Source organism: Lepisma saccharinum, chromosome 1 (genome assembly GCF_977018435.1).
Source record: "Lepisma saccharinum chromosome 1, izLepSacc3.1, whole genome shotgun sequence".
Classification (NCBI taxonomy): domain Eukaryota; kingdom Metazoa; phylum Arthropoda; class Insecta; order Zygentoma; family Lepismatidae; genus Lepisma; species Lepisma saccharinum.
In genome coordinates this window covers 184,814,397-184,832,747 of record NC_139229.1, presented here as the reverse complement: position 1 = coordinate 184,832,747, position 18,351 = coordinate 184,814,397, and the positions used below count along the sequence as shown (strand labels likewise).

General features: G+C 36.9%; 1 protein-coding gene across 3 annotated transcripts in view; it reads left to right on the top strand.

Moving 5' to 3' along the window:
* LOC145990666 (nudC domain-containing protein 2-like) overlaps positions 1-16,690 on the top strand; it is a 33,280-nt gene extending 16,590 nt beyond the window's left edge. For 2 of the 3 annotated variants that reach the window (XM_083126266.1, XM_083126267.1), the window contains exons 2-4: positions 12,268-12,479; positions 14,462-14,665; positions 15,466-16,690. In XM_083126266.1, coding sequence (XP_082982392.1) covers positions 12,279-12,479; positions 14,462-14,665; positions 15,466-15,615 — 555 coding nt within the window. In that variant the 5' untranslated portion in view covers positions 12,268-12,278 and the 3' untranslated portion in view covers positions 15,616-16,690. The remainder of the gene's footprint in view (positions 1-12,267; positions 12,480-14,461; positions 14,666-15,465) is intronic. The other variant, XM_083126268.1, reaches the window with a different exon arrangement.
* Positions 16,691-18,351: the final 1,661 nt, after the last annotated feature.

Genomic DNA, 18,351 nt, shown 5'->3' with positions numbered 1-18,351 from the left:
CACTCTTGTGTTGATAATCCACGTCGAAAATCGTAAAAAATCATCGCACGAAAATGTTCACGTTAATTCCATTTTATTGTTGTCGCGCAATCTCCAAATCAACATAAACAACACAAATGAAGCTATTGACAAAACATTTGAAATACGTTATGGTCAATAATGCCAGACGATTCCGTGCAAACGTCAAATCGCGCCTAACTTCAATCAGTGTTGCCAAGGCTCAAAATATAAATAGTGGCCCTCGTATACGTGCAGAGACACCTGCCGCAGCACATACACGGTCCATCACTTTCTTCAGATGCAACTTCAGATCCTTTTGGTCGGCTTCCTCCTGCATAAATTTTAATACTTTCTCGACAAGTTCACGCATTTGTCCCTTAAGTGTCCTACGATATATTTTGGAGTGTGTAGGAGGCATATTCTTCATGTGAAACATAATTCAAAATAGCACTTCTACCCGTTCTTCAACAAAAGATTGTAGAAAACAACAATTGCCCATCAAGAACGCGAAACTTAAACACCCAATCGTAGCACCTTGACTTTACACGCACAAATGATTTCTGAGTATTCTTTCTGCGCAACTTGCTACACCGTCACATTCACGAGTGGAATTTTAGGCTCACTGACTAGCAAAGTTAAAGATCTCGTAGCTGTTCCAAAAATATGCTGGCTCTACCAACGTCAAGTGACATATTTTCCACAAGGGAAAAACGCTTGGACGAAAAGTCCCCGTGCAGCTTTCCCTTCTTCCACGGAGCTTGGGCCATAAGGAAGCATGGTCCACTCTCCCTCTCCCCACCTCGTGGGAGTACGATGCACAGGAGTCGCGGGTCTGCCCAGGTTGTTTTGCTTGTGGTTCCACTATAGCAGCAGCAGTTCATATCGGAACACCTTCCAGTATTTTTCCAACTCCATGGTGTGATGGTAAGGTAGTACTTGTCACCCACATGAAAATAAATGCATACTGCCATAAACTTGATACATGCCAAAAACTAAAGACCTGGGTTGGTCTAAGTCGGCCAGCCCAGTTTTCCCCACGCAGGTTTTACCTTTGTAAGAACCCAGTCAAAAAGTGTTTTTTTTTTTCAGGAAATTTAAATTATCGCTTTAAATACTTGTGAGGTTCTACGATTGTAAAAAAAAATTGGAAAACTCGTAAAGAAAAGGCTTAGCAGATCTTATAATACTAAAAATAATGATGTAGCACAAGTCATAGTAGGTGTTCAGACTATTTTCCCCAAATCATGCTAGAAATGGACTTTTAATAGAAATAGAAGTAATATATATCCAAGAAACAAAAAAGAAAAAGTATCAGAAATTTTTAGATAAAACATTTGCATTGATTGATGCAGCATAGTTGAACAAAGCTTATAATTTTGTATGTGGTAGCACTTTGGTCATCAGTCACTTCCTTATGTGGAGGAAGCCATAGTCGCACATCATAATTTCAACTGTGATGATCAACAATAAATTTTTACAAAGGAGAATTGAATACATTTTATTAAAATGTCGTTAATTGTGGCATAATTAAATCTGAACTTACTTTAAATTATATTTCTCATTTCTCATCCTAATGGGTTGCTTGCCTATGCAAGATAAATGTTATTTATATCTGATCAGGAGCTCTATACCCTTGTAAGTTGTGCAATTTCATGATCTACCACAGTTTCAGTTGTTCTTTTTCTCACTTTTTCTTTAAGGGTGTATAGGGTACTCAAGTAAATACAGTGTATATGTACACCAGGGGCGTATACTCTAGGCTATCTGCGAAGCCCAGGCTCAGTGACCAAAATACAGAAAAGATATCTATCAAAAATGTGCTTAAAATTGTTCATCTCAATAAGATGATGAATCTGATTTCTTAGGAGTTGAAAACATTGCGGGTTGGCAGGCAACTCCATGGGGTGATGGGCGAGCGTGACAGAGCTATCTTAAAGATCACCCGATCAATGTTTCCAACCAATTTTTCCCAGCATGTAATTTCCCCAGGAACAGGGAATTGTGGATCCAAACTGTTACAGGAGAGATAACAGGGTTGCACATGGCGGAAAAATCCCCTCTGAACTACCTCAACAGTCTGGGTCAATGTTGCAAACCAATTTTTCCCAGGAACGGAGAATTTTGAAGCCAAATTATCGTAGGTAAGGGGAAAGTGTGGCATCTGGCATGGGCAAGAACATCATTGAACGCTTGCATACAAGTTGAAAAAAAGGTCGTTGACCTTCAGACAACTAGAGTTTGACTAGAGTAGGGATTAGAAAATTGTTGGCTGACCGGGAATGGTTTATGAGTGCATCTAAAAAGTACCGAAATCACAAGGACCAGATCTATAGTCTAGATCGCATTGAGTGGTCTTTAAGGGTTCCCTGGTGCGTGGAATTTATTTAGAGGCAGCGTGTGAATACAGTAGTGAGTGGATTGTACTTTTATGACTGATATGTGCTGTATTGTGTAGTGAACCAATTTGATACATATTTTTATTCAACGGAATTAAGCTGTACGCGGAACGTGGCAACATGGCACACAGCGTTGTCCGTTGAACAGAGGGGACTGCCGACGGGCACTATGAGTCAATGCTTGCGGTGTTGCCTCATTCCGCATACAGCTTTACTCTGCTGAATAAAAATCTGTATAAAATCGGTTTCGAAATGTGAGTTAACAATGATAATCCATTTTAAAAACGGATGCAAAGAGCTTCAAAACAAGACTAATATTGTATTTGTAGGACTAGCCAATACTAAGAACAAGTTGTTTCTCAAAATTGAAAAGAACTGTTTTTTGACAAATTTAAAACTTGAAAATTAATGATTGTGTTTTAAACCTTTCTGTCTACGCCCTACTAAAATTTAATAACGATCGGACAAGCCGTTTTTGATTTATAGAATTTCAAAGAGAGCGATTGTTTGAAAAATTCCCAAAAACGGCCCTTTTTTTTATTCTCACAAAGATAAAAAATACGAGATTCACTCAATTTTTTTTTTGTTAGCATAGATTAACGCAGAATTGAATAAGCTAAATTTGGATGTAACTCGTTTCTATGTAATTCTACTGGTTAATTTTTGATTGGAGTCCAAATTCAAGTATCTATGATTTTTAATCCGATAGTAGTTGGCAGTGTTCCAAATTCAATGTTGATATCCCCTACCTGTTCTGAAACAGTGAATTTGTGATGATAAACAGGGATCATTGGAAGGATGGAGACACTTGCAAGGCAGGTGACTGTGACATATGTAAAAACTCGGATTTTCTGGATATTCTCAGACAATTTATTTATTTATTTTCTTTGATACACCCTTGTCTAAAGGACATGGAAAACATCAAGATGCAGAATAGTTAGTATATAGTTATTACATCTTTAAAACCAGGGGTGTTGATCATTTGATTTTTTTTTTACCAAAAATCAATTTTTTCATTATATTTATCACATTTTCAACACAGTTGTTTATACAAAATTTAAAACTTATGTACTATGTAATTTATATGATATTTAAATAAATTTAAACTATCGCCAAATTATAAACAAATCAAGATATTTTGGCTGTGGTCTATTTAGAATGCAAGCAATTCATCTCTGTTACCATCTGATGCCTATATACAACCAATATTGATATATTTAGTGTCTTTTTGATCCATGTACAGAATTTGGAATCTGCCACGAGAATATAAACTCCAACAACCTATGAAACCTCACAATGTCCTCAACCAACTGCAAGCGACATCACTGTATGAGATAAACCACTTGCATTCTAACCTCTGCCACTTGTGGGAGCTGCTTAGCAATAGTAGTGGTCTTCGGTTCTTAATTTTATTGTTAACAGACAAAACTTTTGGATAATAGTGGATTGAAAGTAGTTGATTGATTTTCCAAAATGTGAATTATTTATTTTACTTTGCTACTGAATGACAAATTTATAATGAAATCTCCATCTCATTTTCAGAATGAATTTCCACACTGGCACTCTCAAATCAAAAGCTATTGTTGCTTGGAATTGTTCTATCTGAAATTTCAATTACAGCATAAATATATAATCAAACAACTACTTCTTTTTAGAGAGGCTTCAATATATCAGTCTTTGCAATGATACAAACTTTCAGCGCAATGGCGACAAAGCTTCAATAAATATATCATGTCAAAGTTTAAAGGGCTCTCCTGAAAAAATAGAAAATTTTACATAGAACATCTACATTCTCAGTGGACAATATTTAGAATTTCACAGTTTGAAGTTTACAAGTTTCAAACTGCAAATTAATTAGTACAGTACAAGTATCTGTATTTTATTTTTTCCCTTATTCTTTATATAAGGAATTTTGAAATAAGTGCTGAATATACGAGGTGCATCCAGAAAGTAAGTTTCCCTATTTTTTAAAAAAAAACAACAACACAGTTTCAGGAAACCATTTATTGGCAACAGGTACAGCAAAGGTTCAGCTATTTTTCAACATAGCAACCACCAGAATTGAGACACTTGTCGTATCGTGGTATCAACTTTTGGATCCCACTGTCGTAGAACTCTGCCGCCTGTGAATGGAACCAGCGTGTGACAGACGTCTTCAGCTCTTCATCGTTGCCAAAATGCTCACCGGAGGACAGGAATTTCTTGAGGTGCAAGAAAACGTGAAAATCGCTGGGAGCCAGATCAGGACTGTAAGGTGGATGATCAAACAACTCCCAGCCAAATTCCGTCAAAACAGCTGCTGTGCGCCAAGCCGTATGTGGACGAGCATTTTCATGGAGGAGCACAACACATGCAGTAAGCATGCCACGCCTCTTGTTTCGAATGGCACGTCACCATTTCCTTAGTGTTTCACAGTAATGGTCAGCGTTCACCGTTTCACCTCTGGGGAGGAAGTCAATGAGCAAAATGCCCTTCCTGTCCAAAAACACGGTGCACATCACTTTCTGTACCGACAGCGTCTGTTTGAATTTCTTCTTGACCGGAGTTCCACTATGCCGCTAATGCATTGACTGCTGCTTGGTTTCCGGGGTGAAGTGCGAAATCCACGTCTCATCGCCCGTGACGATCCTGTCGAGGAAATCATCACCGTCATCATGGTACCGTTGCAGGAATGTCAGTGCTGCTCCTGAACGTTTCATTTTGTGTTTGGGTGCTCCCAGCCAGAGGCAGGAAGCAGCGAAGGATGATGATGACTCCCTTAAAAGTTTAAATATGCTGATTATATTCTGACATTGAGCTCATTTCCAAAATATTAACTAATGTATTGACTAACAGTCTAACAATGATGAACTTCTGAACAGCAATATGATGGAGCTAACTAAAGCCAGCTGATGAACACCGGATGGTATTTATTACTGTCTTCAGTCATTTCCTTTGACAGGAAGTTAAAGTTTATTTATTGTTTTGTGTATGAACACAAATTTTCCACCTTTTCTGTCTCCCAAACGGTTATGCAATTTTGAGTGAATCATGAGAAAAGTCTACACAAAATGAAGATGCTGCTGTTGTGAACAGTTGGATTGCCAAATCCAATGCCAATGTCATGCAGTGGCAGCTGGAAAGAAATCAATATGGTCATGCTCACCAATTTCGTAATCGTGTTGAGACAGACACATAAATTATATTAACAGATAAAATACACAACGTGCAAACTCCCGTTCGAAAGCCATAACAAACCACTACTTGGACCTCGGGAGAGAAACCGCAGCTGACCCAAATCGCTTGCGTGCATGCCCTTTTCAAACCACTGTGGTGACGCATGTGTCAGCGTAGATGCTGTCAAAGTCTTGACCAATCATAGAAAAGTACTGCCTAAGGAGATTGGCATGACTTCCCACGTAACTCGAAGCGACGGAGCTTCTGCAGCAGATGACGTTCTCATTGCAAAAGTACTGCTTCGAACGAGGAGCATGACTGTGCCTTGCGCCTGGAAAAAACTAAGAATTTGAAGGAAAAATAAGGCAAAAAAGGATGTCATGGTATGGATTTTATATTTTCATGTTAATAAGCACAAATACGTTTTATTTTGCTGTAAAATAGATCATGCCGAGTATGACTAGCATGACCGTCAGAGCCACTCCTGCTGTCTTATAAAGCCCACTTTGTTATTTTCACCACACAAGCTGTGAAACTTCGCAAGCATTTTCAGAAATCATATCAAGAAAAGGATTTAGATTGTACACTGTACTTTAGAAGAGTTTGTATAGAAGATGGATATTTCTCATTTGTGCTTGTCATGCTCTAATTAACTTTGTCATCTGTTAAAAGATTCCTGAAGTACACAGGATTCATTCATAATGTTTATCAGGAAGCGAGTTGGAGTTAAAGCGGGAGCCATACATTTACTGAATTCTTCCCAAACGGACCTCCCCGATGGCGTAGTAGTAACCTCATTGCCTTGTAATCAAGGGGTCCAGAGTTCGATACTTGGTGGAGGCACAAGGCACAGTGGTTCGGATCCCACTTTAAACTGTAGGTCTAGTCCCGTTTAGCCCTCCTGTGCATAAAGTGGACTTAAAACAACAAATCAATCAAATCTCTTCACAAACCTTCTTCCACCAATTTCTGTTGAATTTTTTTCCAAATTTCAGTAGCATATCCAATATTGCAAGTGTCACTTTGCAATTTAAAATTTTCCCAAAGCTACAGCTATATTCTTCAGGTTCTGTAACATTTCTTCAGTACAATGCTTAATGTGCGTACCCATAACTTTTGATTTGATGGTTTGGTCACTAATGTAGGCCTATCTTGGCATTAAAAGGAAATTATTTCTTATGAAGTGTATGGAATATAGAAAAATAAAATTAAGAGATTTTAGTTTGTTGGTTGACTTGAGTCACAGTATTAAATTCTAGTTCCTATTTAATTGGATTCCAGGCAGGAGACCCAGCTTTGATCCCTGGCATGGGTGATTTTTAGGTTGGAATTTTTCAAGCGATCTCCGTGCATAGGCGGCTCTGGGGCTTACCCAGCCTCTCATCAATGAGTACCTGGGGTAACTGTGGGGGTTAAGTAATTGATTGATTGATTTGCTTTATTTTATTTTGCTTTTGTGCCACTTTTGGCTAATTGCGAAGATGGGGATGAGTGATGATATGAAATTGATGAATGGGTACTCTCACATACATCCATGCCCAAGCTGGGATTCAAACCCGGGGACCAGCTGGGGGATAAAATCAGCCAGAGCGCAGGGCTGATCACATTACCTCCTCTTAGCCAATATTAAGAATGTGTAGATCCCTATCTCTTCACCCCTATGTGCGCTACGATGCCAGGGGTTCCGGGTTTGAATCCTGGCCTGGGCATGGATGTTTGTGAGTGTCCATTCATCAATTTCATCATATCATCACTCATCCTCATCTTCACAAATTAGCCAAAAGTGGCACAAGAAGCGAAGTAAAATAAAGCAATTCAATCAATCAATCAATTCACCCTCTATGTGCCTTCATGGTATAGTGCAATGCGAAGTAGATAACTTTACCTTTTATTAAACTGGAATTGGATTGGTGCAAACATAATCTAAAATTCAATATCTGTGTTGTAAAACCTACTTTTTAAAACAATAATTTGGAATGGTGAAAATATAAGGTACTCCAACAAGTTTTACCAGTTTCCCATCAAGATGTAGTTATATAAATGTTACAGACCATCCACATTTCAACAAAATATTGAAACTGAGACTACCTGCTGTGTTGGTATATTTTTTAATACTTAATATGTTGGGTAATGTACACTAATTACGTTAAAAATTTTGATTTTTCAGCAAAAAGAAGTTTAAAAATATCACTGATTAAATTGTTTTCAACCCTGTTTAAAACAAAAATAAAATGAAAAACACATTGTTTACTACACTGGCATTACTAAACAATGTGTTTTTTTTATTTTTTTTATTACAGATTCAAGATTCCCAATTTGTAGGGTATTAGAAGGTTGAAATTCCACCGAAACATATTATTATTGATGTCTATCATCCTCACAAATACAGATAAAAAGAATGTGAAAGTGAACTCTAATGTTTGTGTAAAATTTATCTCCAAATTTTCCAATTGTGTACATAAAAATAACATAATGTTTTGTTGAAGTGATACAGTCACTGAAATAGATTTATATACTTTAAGTGTTAAACTTCATGCACTAATCCATCCTATAGTTCAGTGGTCTTCAACTTTTTTCCCATTGCGGACAATTTTCACATTCTATAAGGGACTGACTGGCTGCACCTTACAGGCACGTTCACAGAGGCAGTGGTAGCTTTACAAATAATTAAACGGTTTCTGTTTTAAAATATACCTTCATTTACACTATACTCTTTCACTAATAAGACATCACACGAGCATGGGTAATTAACTATTGCAAAGAATAACAAGTTCTGATTTGAGGTTAGGCACTTCAACACAACAAATAAGCATAATGAAATAAAACTGTTATCTTCTTTATAAAATAAACACTTTAATTCAAAAGAATTTCATTTGCGCCTTCAATGAGAGGACTGTGATTGTTTTTCCTTCACTAGCATGTTAATATTTGCCTTAAAGTTGGATGATGCTACTCGCAGACAGTTTTCAAGGTGTGTGTCGGTCAGTCGATTCTTCAACTTCGATTTCACATTTTTCATTTTGGAAAACGAGCTAGCTGTTCGCAGACATATGTGGTACCGAATAGAGATCCAGTGGACAGGGCATGATTTTCCAGTAAAGGGAATTCTGATGCTCTCACATATTTGGAGTAAAACTTCAACACGTCCACATTGTTAAATTTCTTCCTTAATTCAGTATTACAATGCAATTTGATAACATTCGCATGTTACCTGGAGCATCTTCAACATCTAAGCATGTTATGTGACCTTAGGTCTTGAAATTTTGTGGCAAATTCAGATCTTAATGCTTAGACAGCTTCAAGATACTTCTCACTTTTTTGAACCACCACTTGTGACAATGCTGGGAAGTGTGTGAAGTTCCCATTTTTAAGTTGATTCTCCCACAAACATAATTTACATTCAAAAACTTTCACATGATCACTGAGATGAGTTATCTAATTGTTCTTTCCTTGTAGTTTGATATTCAGTTCGTTCAGGTGCATTGTAATGTCTGTGAGATAAGCAAAATCAGCTATCCACTCTGGATTTTTTAACTGTTCTATTTGCCTACCTTTACCTGCCGTGAATTCACTGTCTTATTTGTCAAATCGAAACACTTTTGAGCACCTTACTAGCACTAAGCCAATGAACTTCTGTAAAGTACAACACTTCATCGTACTCTGCTTTGATATAACCAAGAAACTGTCAGCGGTTCAGTCCTCGTGATCTTATGAAGTTCACAATTGGGACAATTTCTCTCACACCTTTAGCACACAAATTTTCCTGGTGCAGAATGCAGTGATACAATACAAGCTGTTCGTTACCAATCACACTTGCATCATGCCGCAACAATACCACAAAACCTTCATTCATGCCAATCGTGGCATGAGCTGCATCAGTATTAACACCAGACATATTTTTTAAACTCAAGTTGTGTCGATCCACAAATGACAACACAGCCTTCAAAATATCACTGCCTTTTGTTGTATCTTTGGAAAAAGTACCGCCAATTCCTCACAAATGTTGAAGTTTTTATCAATCCCTCTCAAGAAGATAGCTAATTGGGCAGTATCACACATCACAACTTGCATCAACAGCCAGTGAGTAATAAACTAACAGCCAAGCAAGTGTGAGTAATTTAAATGCTTGTGTTGTTTTGTTTCCTTACTACTACCAAGGATTTTTTTGAAGGGGGCGGGGGAGTCGATCGGAAAATGTTGAACATTGAGAAGATCTGAAATACTGTTGGATTGATTTAGTTACATTACTTTATGCATTGTTTTCATTATCTTTTTAAAGGCTTTAGCAAGCTGCTAAAATAAAGCCTGAGGGCCGCATGCGGCCTGCGGGTTGAAGACCACTGCTCTAGTTAGTAGCTAGCTCACTGAACCTTTCTACCCAATAAGCTAGAAATTCCTATATTCTAACATTCTGCTCTTATTGTTTAAGATCAGCATTCCCAAAGTGTTGTGGAGTGTACAGAGGGCAAAAACACTTATCAGACCAGCTAAAACAATCCTTAGCTTAGCCGAAATAAAATCATAAATATGTCACTACATCACCATCATGATTTTGACTTACAAGAGCGAAATAAGATTGGCAGCTTAACATGACTTGCAGAAACCAGAAATTTTAAATTGATACATGTATTGCATTTAAGATTAAAGTTAGCCACTATTCGAGTTAGTTAAGTGAAACATTCCAACCTTACCTGACATGTAAAACTCACATAAAATATGAAGAAATAAATTTAAAAACCTGTGAAATATGTAGAACCTTAGCAGTCTGTGTACTGGGCTTGTTTCTTCTTAATGTAACACATGTATTGCCATTAGTTTAAGATTATCTGTTTCACACATGTAATGTAATTTGACACAGTGATTTGCAGTATTTATAATGGATTAGGGCTATTGGTATCAGACAATACCAGTGCTGTCAGTTGGATTTTATTTACTGATATTTTTGGGGCATTTTGGGGTTTCACAGGGTCTGCAAAAATGCCACATGCCACTTTAGTGGAATCTAATAATCCAGAAAGTTATGCAAAATTAGAAATTTCCACTTATTTTACAATTATATTGTGTGAAAAATAATGTGTTTTGTGATTGTATAACAAGTATTTTGATATTCTTGATAATTCTTGAACATATTGAAGCAAAACTGATGAATTGATGCATACACAGTGCGGCAATTTGAAATCGAGACTGGTGCTGTAAAAAATAAACAAGTCTTCATAGAAAGTTACTTACCTTGGATCATTCAAAGTAGGACCCTCCTGCATCCACATGTCGTAGCGCAATGCATACCAGTGTATAGAAGGATTGCTGGAATTCGTTTTGTGTAATGCTGTTTAAAATCCATGTCGTAGCCTTCTTGATTTTTGGTACATCATAAAAGTAGGAACCTTTCAGTGCAGATTTTGGCTTAGGAAATAAAAAATGATCACACGGAGCCAGATCCGGTGAGTAGGCAGGGTGTGGCAACACAGAGTCGATTTAGGGCCAAAAAGTTCTTCACAATCACAGTCTTGTGACGTGGGGCACTGTCATGAAGCAAAAGCCAGCTGCCATCATCCCAATACTCGGGCCTCACAGTGTTATTCCTTGCACCAAACGTTTCAGTACCTTAAGATAAAATGCAGCAGTAACAGTCTGTCTGAAATTTCAGTCTTCAGTAATGATTATCCTCACTTTCTCAACCAATTTTGGTGTTCTCACCGTCCTTGCTACACCTGGATGCTCGTTTCCGCAGCAGTTTTACCCAAGAGTGTAACAAAACTTGATGTTTGCTCTTTGTTCCATGTTGAAATCACGACACACTTTCACGACATGTGCCCACATTCAACAACGCCACAAGCGGCAATGTCCCTTAAGGTCAACGTGCTCTGTGTCGATTGTTCGTGAAATACCCGTTACTTGTTCGCACCACAGAAAGCTTGCACAGTGGAGCCACCTACCGAGAAAAAAAAATCAGTCTCGATTTCAAATTGCCGCACTGTGTATAATTGGAGTGGATCACTAACCTACTAATATTAATGAATATTTTGAACAACTTTTAATTGTTACAATTGTCAAGCAGTGCATTTCAATTCAGCAGTATCAGCTCAACCCTATAAAGGACTGATAATAATTACAAGTGAGACCAGTATAGATAACTTCAAACTGAAGCAGTGTTTTTTTTTTTGGGGGGGGGGTTGCTTTTCAAGGGATGAATACATTCAAATACATTGTTTAAAAAAATTATAATCTGTAATTCTTGTTTGAAAATTTATATTTTTATAGATTTGTATGGGACGCTGCATATAATGGCAACATCTTTTACTTTTATTTTTGTGAAAAGAAAGTTTCTGTACCACTATAGGTCTTGTCTACTCTTACGGTGGCTGGTCCTCATGCTGGCAAGGGAAGTGGGGAGCAAGGATTACGCCGCAGACCAACCAGACAACAGTGGTGGCGCCGAGAGTTATGATGTGGTGGGAGGAAGTACTACGTGCACCTCATTCTACGGGCTGCTGCGTTTCTCATCATGCTGGATTGGTCGCTTCCCCACTTTCCTTGCCAGCATGAGGATCGGCCACCATAAGAGTAGACAAGACCTATAGTAAATGGGATGTGTGAGAATGAGCAACTGGTAAGGCAATGCTACTTGCAGGGAAAGGGGATATGTACCTTATAGCTTGTTTGAAATCTGTGGAATTTGTCCTGGCTAATTTAATATTACCCTCTATAATTTCAGCATAAACAAAAATGCCACTGGAAGATCTTAGCCACTTTGATGAAATGAGTGGTATCATTCCATGCAAAACCCACTGGGGATGTTGGTGGCAGACTGTGGCAGAGGTCCATGTGGAAGTAAATGTACCGGAGCAGACAAGAGCTAAGCATGTCAGGGTTAACTGTAAGCCCAGTTATATAGACTGCAGTGTCCATGGAAACACAATCTTTAAGGTAGGTTGTAACAAAGTTTTCTCATGTTCTCAGCACTAGATAGTAAATTCAGAATTTTTAGTTTGTGTTAAGGTAACAAAGTCTATAATTTCAACAGATTGGTGACTTTGAATATAGGTTTGTGTTTATTTGTATTATCTGACACCATTAGAAGATCATGTGAAATTCAGTACAGTCTACTTATTCTCTTTTTATTGTAGAATATCCTATTGTGAGGCTCAATAGAACCCCAGAATATATCTTCTGCCAGGTAGCAATAAGCATTATACGAGGTTTGGCTAGAAAAAAACCGGATTGATGTTGCTATTGGCAAACAACGAATGTGCGAAGGTTGAGCAATGCATGATTCTATACTACCATACCCTGCCTACAGAATGACTAATTGCCCTGGGTGCAGGCCTCTCAGTTTCGCTGTGGCACTTGGACAAAGCGGAACGTGCGTCTGTGCTCCGTCGGAAAAATGCTGAGTATTAAAATGGAACAGCGTGTCAATATGAAGTTCCTTTACAAACTGGGGAAATCCACAACAGAAGCGTACGACATGTTAAAATCTGTGTACGGGGATGAGTGTTTATCACGCACACAAGTGTTTGAGTGGTTTAAATGGTTTAAAGAAGGACAGGAAATGATCCAAGACAACCCATGTTCAGGACGACCATGCACGTCGAAAACTGAAACAAACATTCAAAAAGTGAGTGATGTGATTCGAAAAGATCGTCGATTGACCATTGGAGCAGTTGCTGAAATCACAGGAATAGACAAAGAAAGTGTTCGACAAATTTTACACGAGAATTTGAACATGAGTAAAGTGTGTTCAAAACTCGTGCCAAGGAACCTGACATTGGAACAGAAGGAAGCTCGAGTTAACATTTGTACGGACACTTTGAAGAACATTGAAACAGACCCTACATTCTTAGAGAGAGTGATAACCTGTGATAAATCGTGGTTTTTCACGTACAACCCTGCCACAAAGCGCCAATCAATGTATTGGAAGACCCCGAGTTCGCCACGTCACAAGAAAGCTCGCATGAGCAAGTCCAAATTCAAAGCCATGATGATTGTCTTTTTCGACATTCGAGGCATTGTGTACGTTCATTGGGTACCCGAGGGTCAAACTGTAAACCAACATCATTACATTAATGTGCTGAAAACCCTTCGTGAGCGAGTAAGAAGACGACGACCTGATTTGTGGCAACGGAAGTCATGGATTCTGCACCAAGACAATGCTCCTGTCCATACGGCCCTGTCAGTGAAGACATTTTTGGCTAAATATGGCATCCCAGTGTTAGAACATCCACCGTATTCACTGGACCTTGCTCCCTGTGACTTCTTTTTATTCCCCAGAGTGAAGTCCGCCCTAAAAGGAACCAGATTTGAGACAGTAGAAGCTGTGCAAAGAAAAGCGACGGATGTAATGAACATGATCTCCGAAAATGACTGGCAACACTGCTTCCAGCAATGGAAAATTCGTATGGAGCGGTGTACAGATCGTGCAGGGGAGTACTTTGAAGGAGATAAAGTTCCTGTTGTACAAAATGCCGAATAAAAGATTTCATAGCATCAGTCCAGTTTTTTTCTAGCCAAACCTCGTATATATATAAAAAAAATTCTTTAAATAGCAGTCAGCCTTTTGTGGAAATATTCAAATACTGCCAGTTTAAGAATATGGAGCTTGTTACTATAATACAATAATATAATAATTTTTATAGATAATTTCCATGCCCTACTTTTTAAAAAAGTAAATGTCTAAATATACATAATCTTTTCTTTGCATTCACCTGGAAACACATTTATTAAGGAGGTCAAGGAACCATTCAGGTTCTTAATGTATCATTTTGGATTCTATATCAGATCAGTAGAATATCAGTATCGGTAAATTTTATATCAGTACTTTATCAGTATCGATCAAACTTTCATATCGGCCCATCCCTAGTAAATATGATGCAATAGGCTGTGATTACAGTTTTAAATACTCATTTCAGGGTAAATTATTCAGCACAGTTTTTGCTGATGATATAATATGGACTATTGAAGATGGGAAGCTGTTAAGAATTGTGCTTTCAAAAGCAGACAAATCCATTAAAGATGAATTATGGGAGTCACTGCTGGAAGGAGAATACTTAGCAGATCCACTGACTTTGCATGAAACAAGGAAAAAGTTGGACTTGGAGAGATTTCAGCTGGAGGTAAGTATTTTTTTTTTCAACATGAAAAAGTATGCTATACCATAAGAGAAGTTCTTTCATAGAAACCAAATAATATTGAAATGTCAAGATGCTACATATTTTTATTTTAAAGGTTGCATAACTAACTTACAGATGCTCTTTGTGTGAGGCCTTTATCACATGACAGATATCAATATGATAATCTTGTTAATTTCTAACACACACGTCCTCATCAATGCTCCCAACAGCTGTTGCGATGTGTTGTTTACACTTACAGGAAGTGGAGGAACAAGAATTCTGCCTTTGATATAACCCCACAAGAAAAGAAATCACAAAGTGTTGCTAGAGAGGTTTTTTTTTTTGCTTATTCCCGCACACAAAAGGCTGCCTCTACTGGAGTGGAGGCATTCCATATGGTTTAAAATAGGTAGGTGGTTAAAAAATAGTTGAAACATTAAAAACTCCCAATTGCACCAGCTGAATCCTCGTTCCTGGCCAGCGAGTTTGCATGACAACATGAACCTAGGTGCAGCTCCCTCTAGAGCAATGTTTTAACTATTTTAACCACTTATCTATTTTAACCCACATGTAATAGTTATCCCTTTCCCATGCCTGGTGAAGAATCAGTTGGTTTTGAAATTTTGACTCCTTGTTAAAGGTACATGTACATGTTTTGATATTAGCCATTTTACCATTCATAAACACACATCATTATGATTCCAATATAACATAGAAAAAAATGATAAAAAAATCACCAAGCTCTACACTTAGTTTTTACTTAAGATGATGCCATCTTTAGTATTCTCTTGTTTTACTTTCAGAATCCTGGCTTTGATTTCAGTGGAGCAAAACTGTCGAAATGTTATGATAAACTGCCTGGGTTGTCTTCAGAAGCTCCTGAAGAAAAGAAAAAGGGGACATTGAAAGAAAGTGACCATTCTGAAGGACAAAGCAAAGTTTCAAGTACGTGAAGTGGTTTATTTCATGGGTTCAATTTGATTCTGAATATATACAGTGCCTACAGAAGTGTATTATTATTATTTTTTTGTGAATATATACAGTGCCTACAGAAGTGTATTATTATTATTTTCTCAAGAGTTGATATACTATATATGTTGTCAACATTATGATATCAGTGTTGACTAAAGTCATAACACTTACCTTGCTTCAGATCTATCTAGGAGTGAAAGAGGAGAGTCATTCAAATTTGTTACTGGCACAGTTTGCTAGACTTCACTGTGCCTAGACCCTGCTTTGCCAGTTTCGAAAATGTATCTTTCATGGAAGTTTGGTAACACTCGTGTACCATAATAATTTCCTGTCACCATGGCAATTGGACAAACCTGATTGGTTCAAGGGTTTTTGTATCCCTACCTGCCCTACACAATGAACAAAAAATGAATTTCAACTCTAAATTATCTTCATCCGGAGTACAGAACCACTGATCATTAGAGTATTCTAACCATTTTTTACCTGAAACATCATCTTGCTAAGAAGCAACACTTCTTGCCAAAAGAAGGGTCTAGATAGATCTGAAAATTAAGGAAGTTGAAGTTGTGACTTTTTACAAGGTTAATGTTAATTTTAAAGTTGAAATAGCCATAAGTTATAATTTTTTAAGTGTTTGTACATATATTGTACATTGTGTTAAGTGTTCGGTAAATGTTTTTGCAGTTGTTTTAAGGTAGTCTGGTTAGCTAGCTGTATCTAGCTCCCTGCACCAATGGTATGTACTTTTTTTTGTATCCAGTTTTTTCTTTCGAGTGTTGATCACGTTATTGTGTCATTTTAATAGCCCCTGAAATTTCAACTGCCTAGTGAGTCTCTGCATAAAGCAAAATTAAAAGTGGTCTAGAGACAATGAGAAGAATATACTACAAGGGAAATTTTATGCCTATAGTGGCCATGTCAATACACTAAACATAATAACTTTTAATACAATGCACCTTTTGTTGTCCTTGCTCCTAAATTTTCTCTTGCATAGTGAAATATTCTTGGGTAATGAAAAATTTTGTAAAGATATAAGTAGAGGCACATATTTTTGGTAAATAAAAAGGCAAAATTTCGGTACAAAAACTGAGTCAATTTCGGGTTCAAAAGCGGTAAATAAAATAAAATATCGGTGTTATAGCGGTGAAAAAAATGGATGAAAAGTGGTATATAAAAAGACATATTGGTTTTAAAATTGTGAAAATAATCCTAAATTTGATTTAAAAACTACACTTATTCCACAGAATTAACATTTCACTTCTAATAGCACATTTTTGTAGTTATCAGAGTATTAAGTTTATTTCTGTGTAAAGGAGTCCATTTTTGCTTCTCCAATATTAACAGCAGAATTAATCAATTTTCCGGGAATTGCATAACTCTCAGGATAATTCAGACCTCTGAAGGTGTCGCGTCGGTGAATAAACCATGAATTTCGTGTTTAAGAGTTAATTTCGCTTTTTGCAGTTCATTTCGCATTATTTCGTGACAAAATATGGTCACAAAATGCACCTCACACCTTTCAAAAACATGAAAAATTAACACTACAATGTGTTTTTTCAAATTTCGTTTTTTCGTGAAAAACGAAATATGCATGCCCCTAGATATAAGTAATACATGAGAGAATGGCTGGAGTAAGACTAGATATTAATAATAACAACAATAATCTAAAATAGAAGGTAGAGGAGACCATTAATATTGTATTGCTATTGCTTAACAATTTTGAATGATTTTAGTTGTATCCTAAACATGACTGCTCCCTTCTCTGGAAAATTTCCATCTTCTGCCTCCTAACTTTTTTTCTCTGGTGCTGTAACTGATTAGAAGTTATAGCATTACAAAGCTGGTTGAAGAAATTTGAAATAAGTCAGAAATCCTGTTCAGCCTTTTACAGGATATTATTGTTATTTGATATATCTTCATTTTATCCCACATGATTTCTCTAATTTATGTTTCTTAGGATATTACACTTCAGATATTCGAAAACATAAAATATGAATAGGGTCCAAGAGCAATAGAAGGTATGTTTCTTCTAGAGATACATTTTTTAGTATGGGAAATTGTGGTTGTCCTTATTTTTCATTCTTTTTAATATTCCATTAGCCATATTTTTTGTTTCTTTCCACATTTGATGCACCTTAGAAATGGCTATCTTGTAGTAGGTTTTTACACATTATTTTTTGTTGTATATTTTGTATAGCTTTTAATATTATCAATATGATTAGTAGCTAGTGCCATTTCTTTAATCAGTTAATCTATAATGTGTAAAAATTTAAATATGGACTAAGTAATGCACTTGACAGTGTATTAAAAAATCTGAAAGTTCAAGTTTTATTATTAAAAGGTGTGTGCAACATTCATAACACACGTTTGGCTTTCACATGTTGCTATTGAAAATAAACATGTATATCATGTAATTCTTACAATTGTATATTTTATGCATGTATGTATAAATACCTTCTGTTTGCATTATATTTAATGTGTTATACTTCATTCAACTTGACTAGACAGTTTGGCAGAGAGTTCAGATCTTTGTCTTGGCCGAGTTTATTTAAGTTTCCATATTTTTACATAATCATTCTATGCAAATGCATATTTTATGGTATTCCTTATAAGGTATCTAAACATGTCTGTGCTGGCATGTGGTATGTATTGAAGTGTTTTTTTTTCTTTACTTCAAAATATCTGTTTGTTAACCTTTCATTGGTTGCACCTGGAAA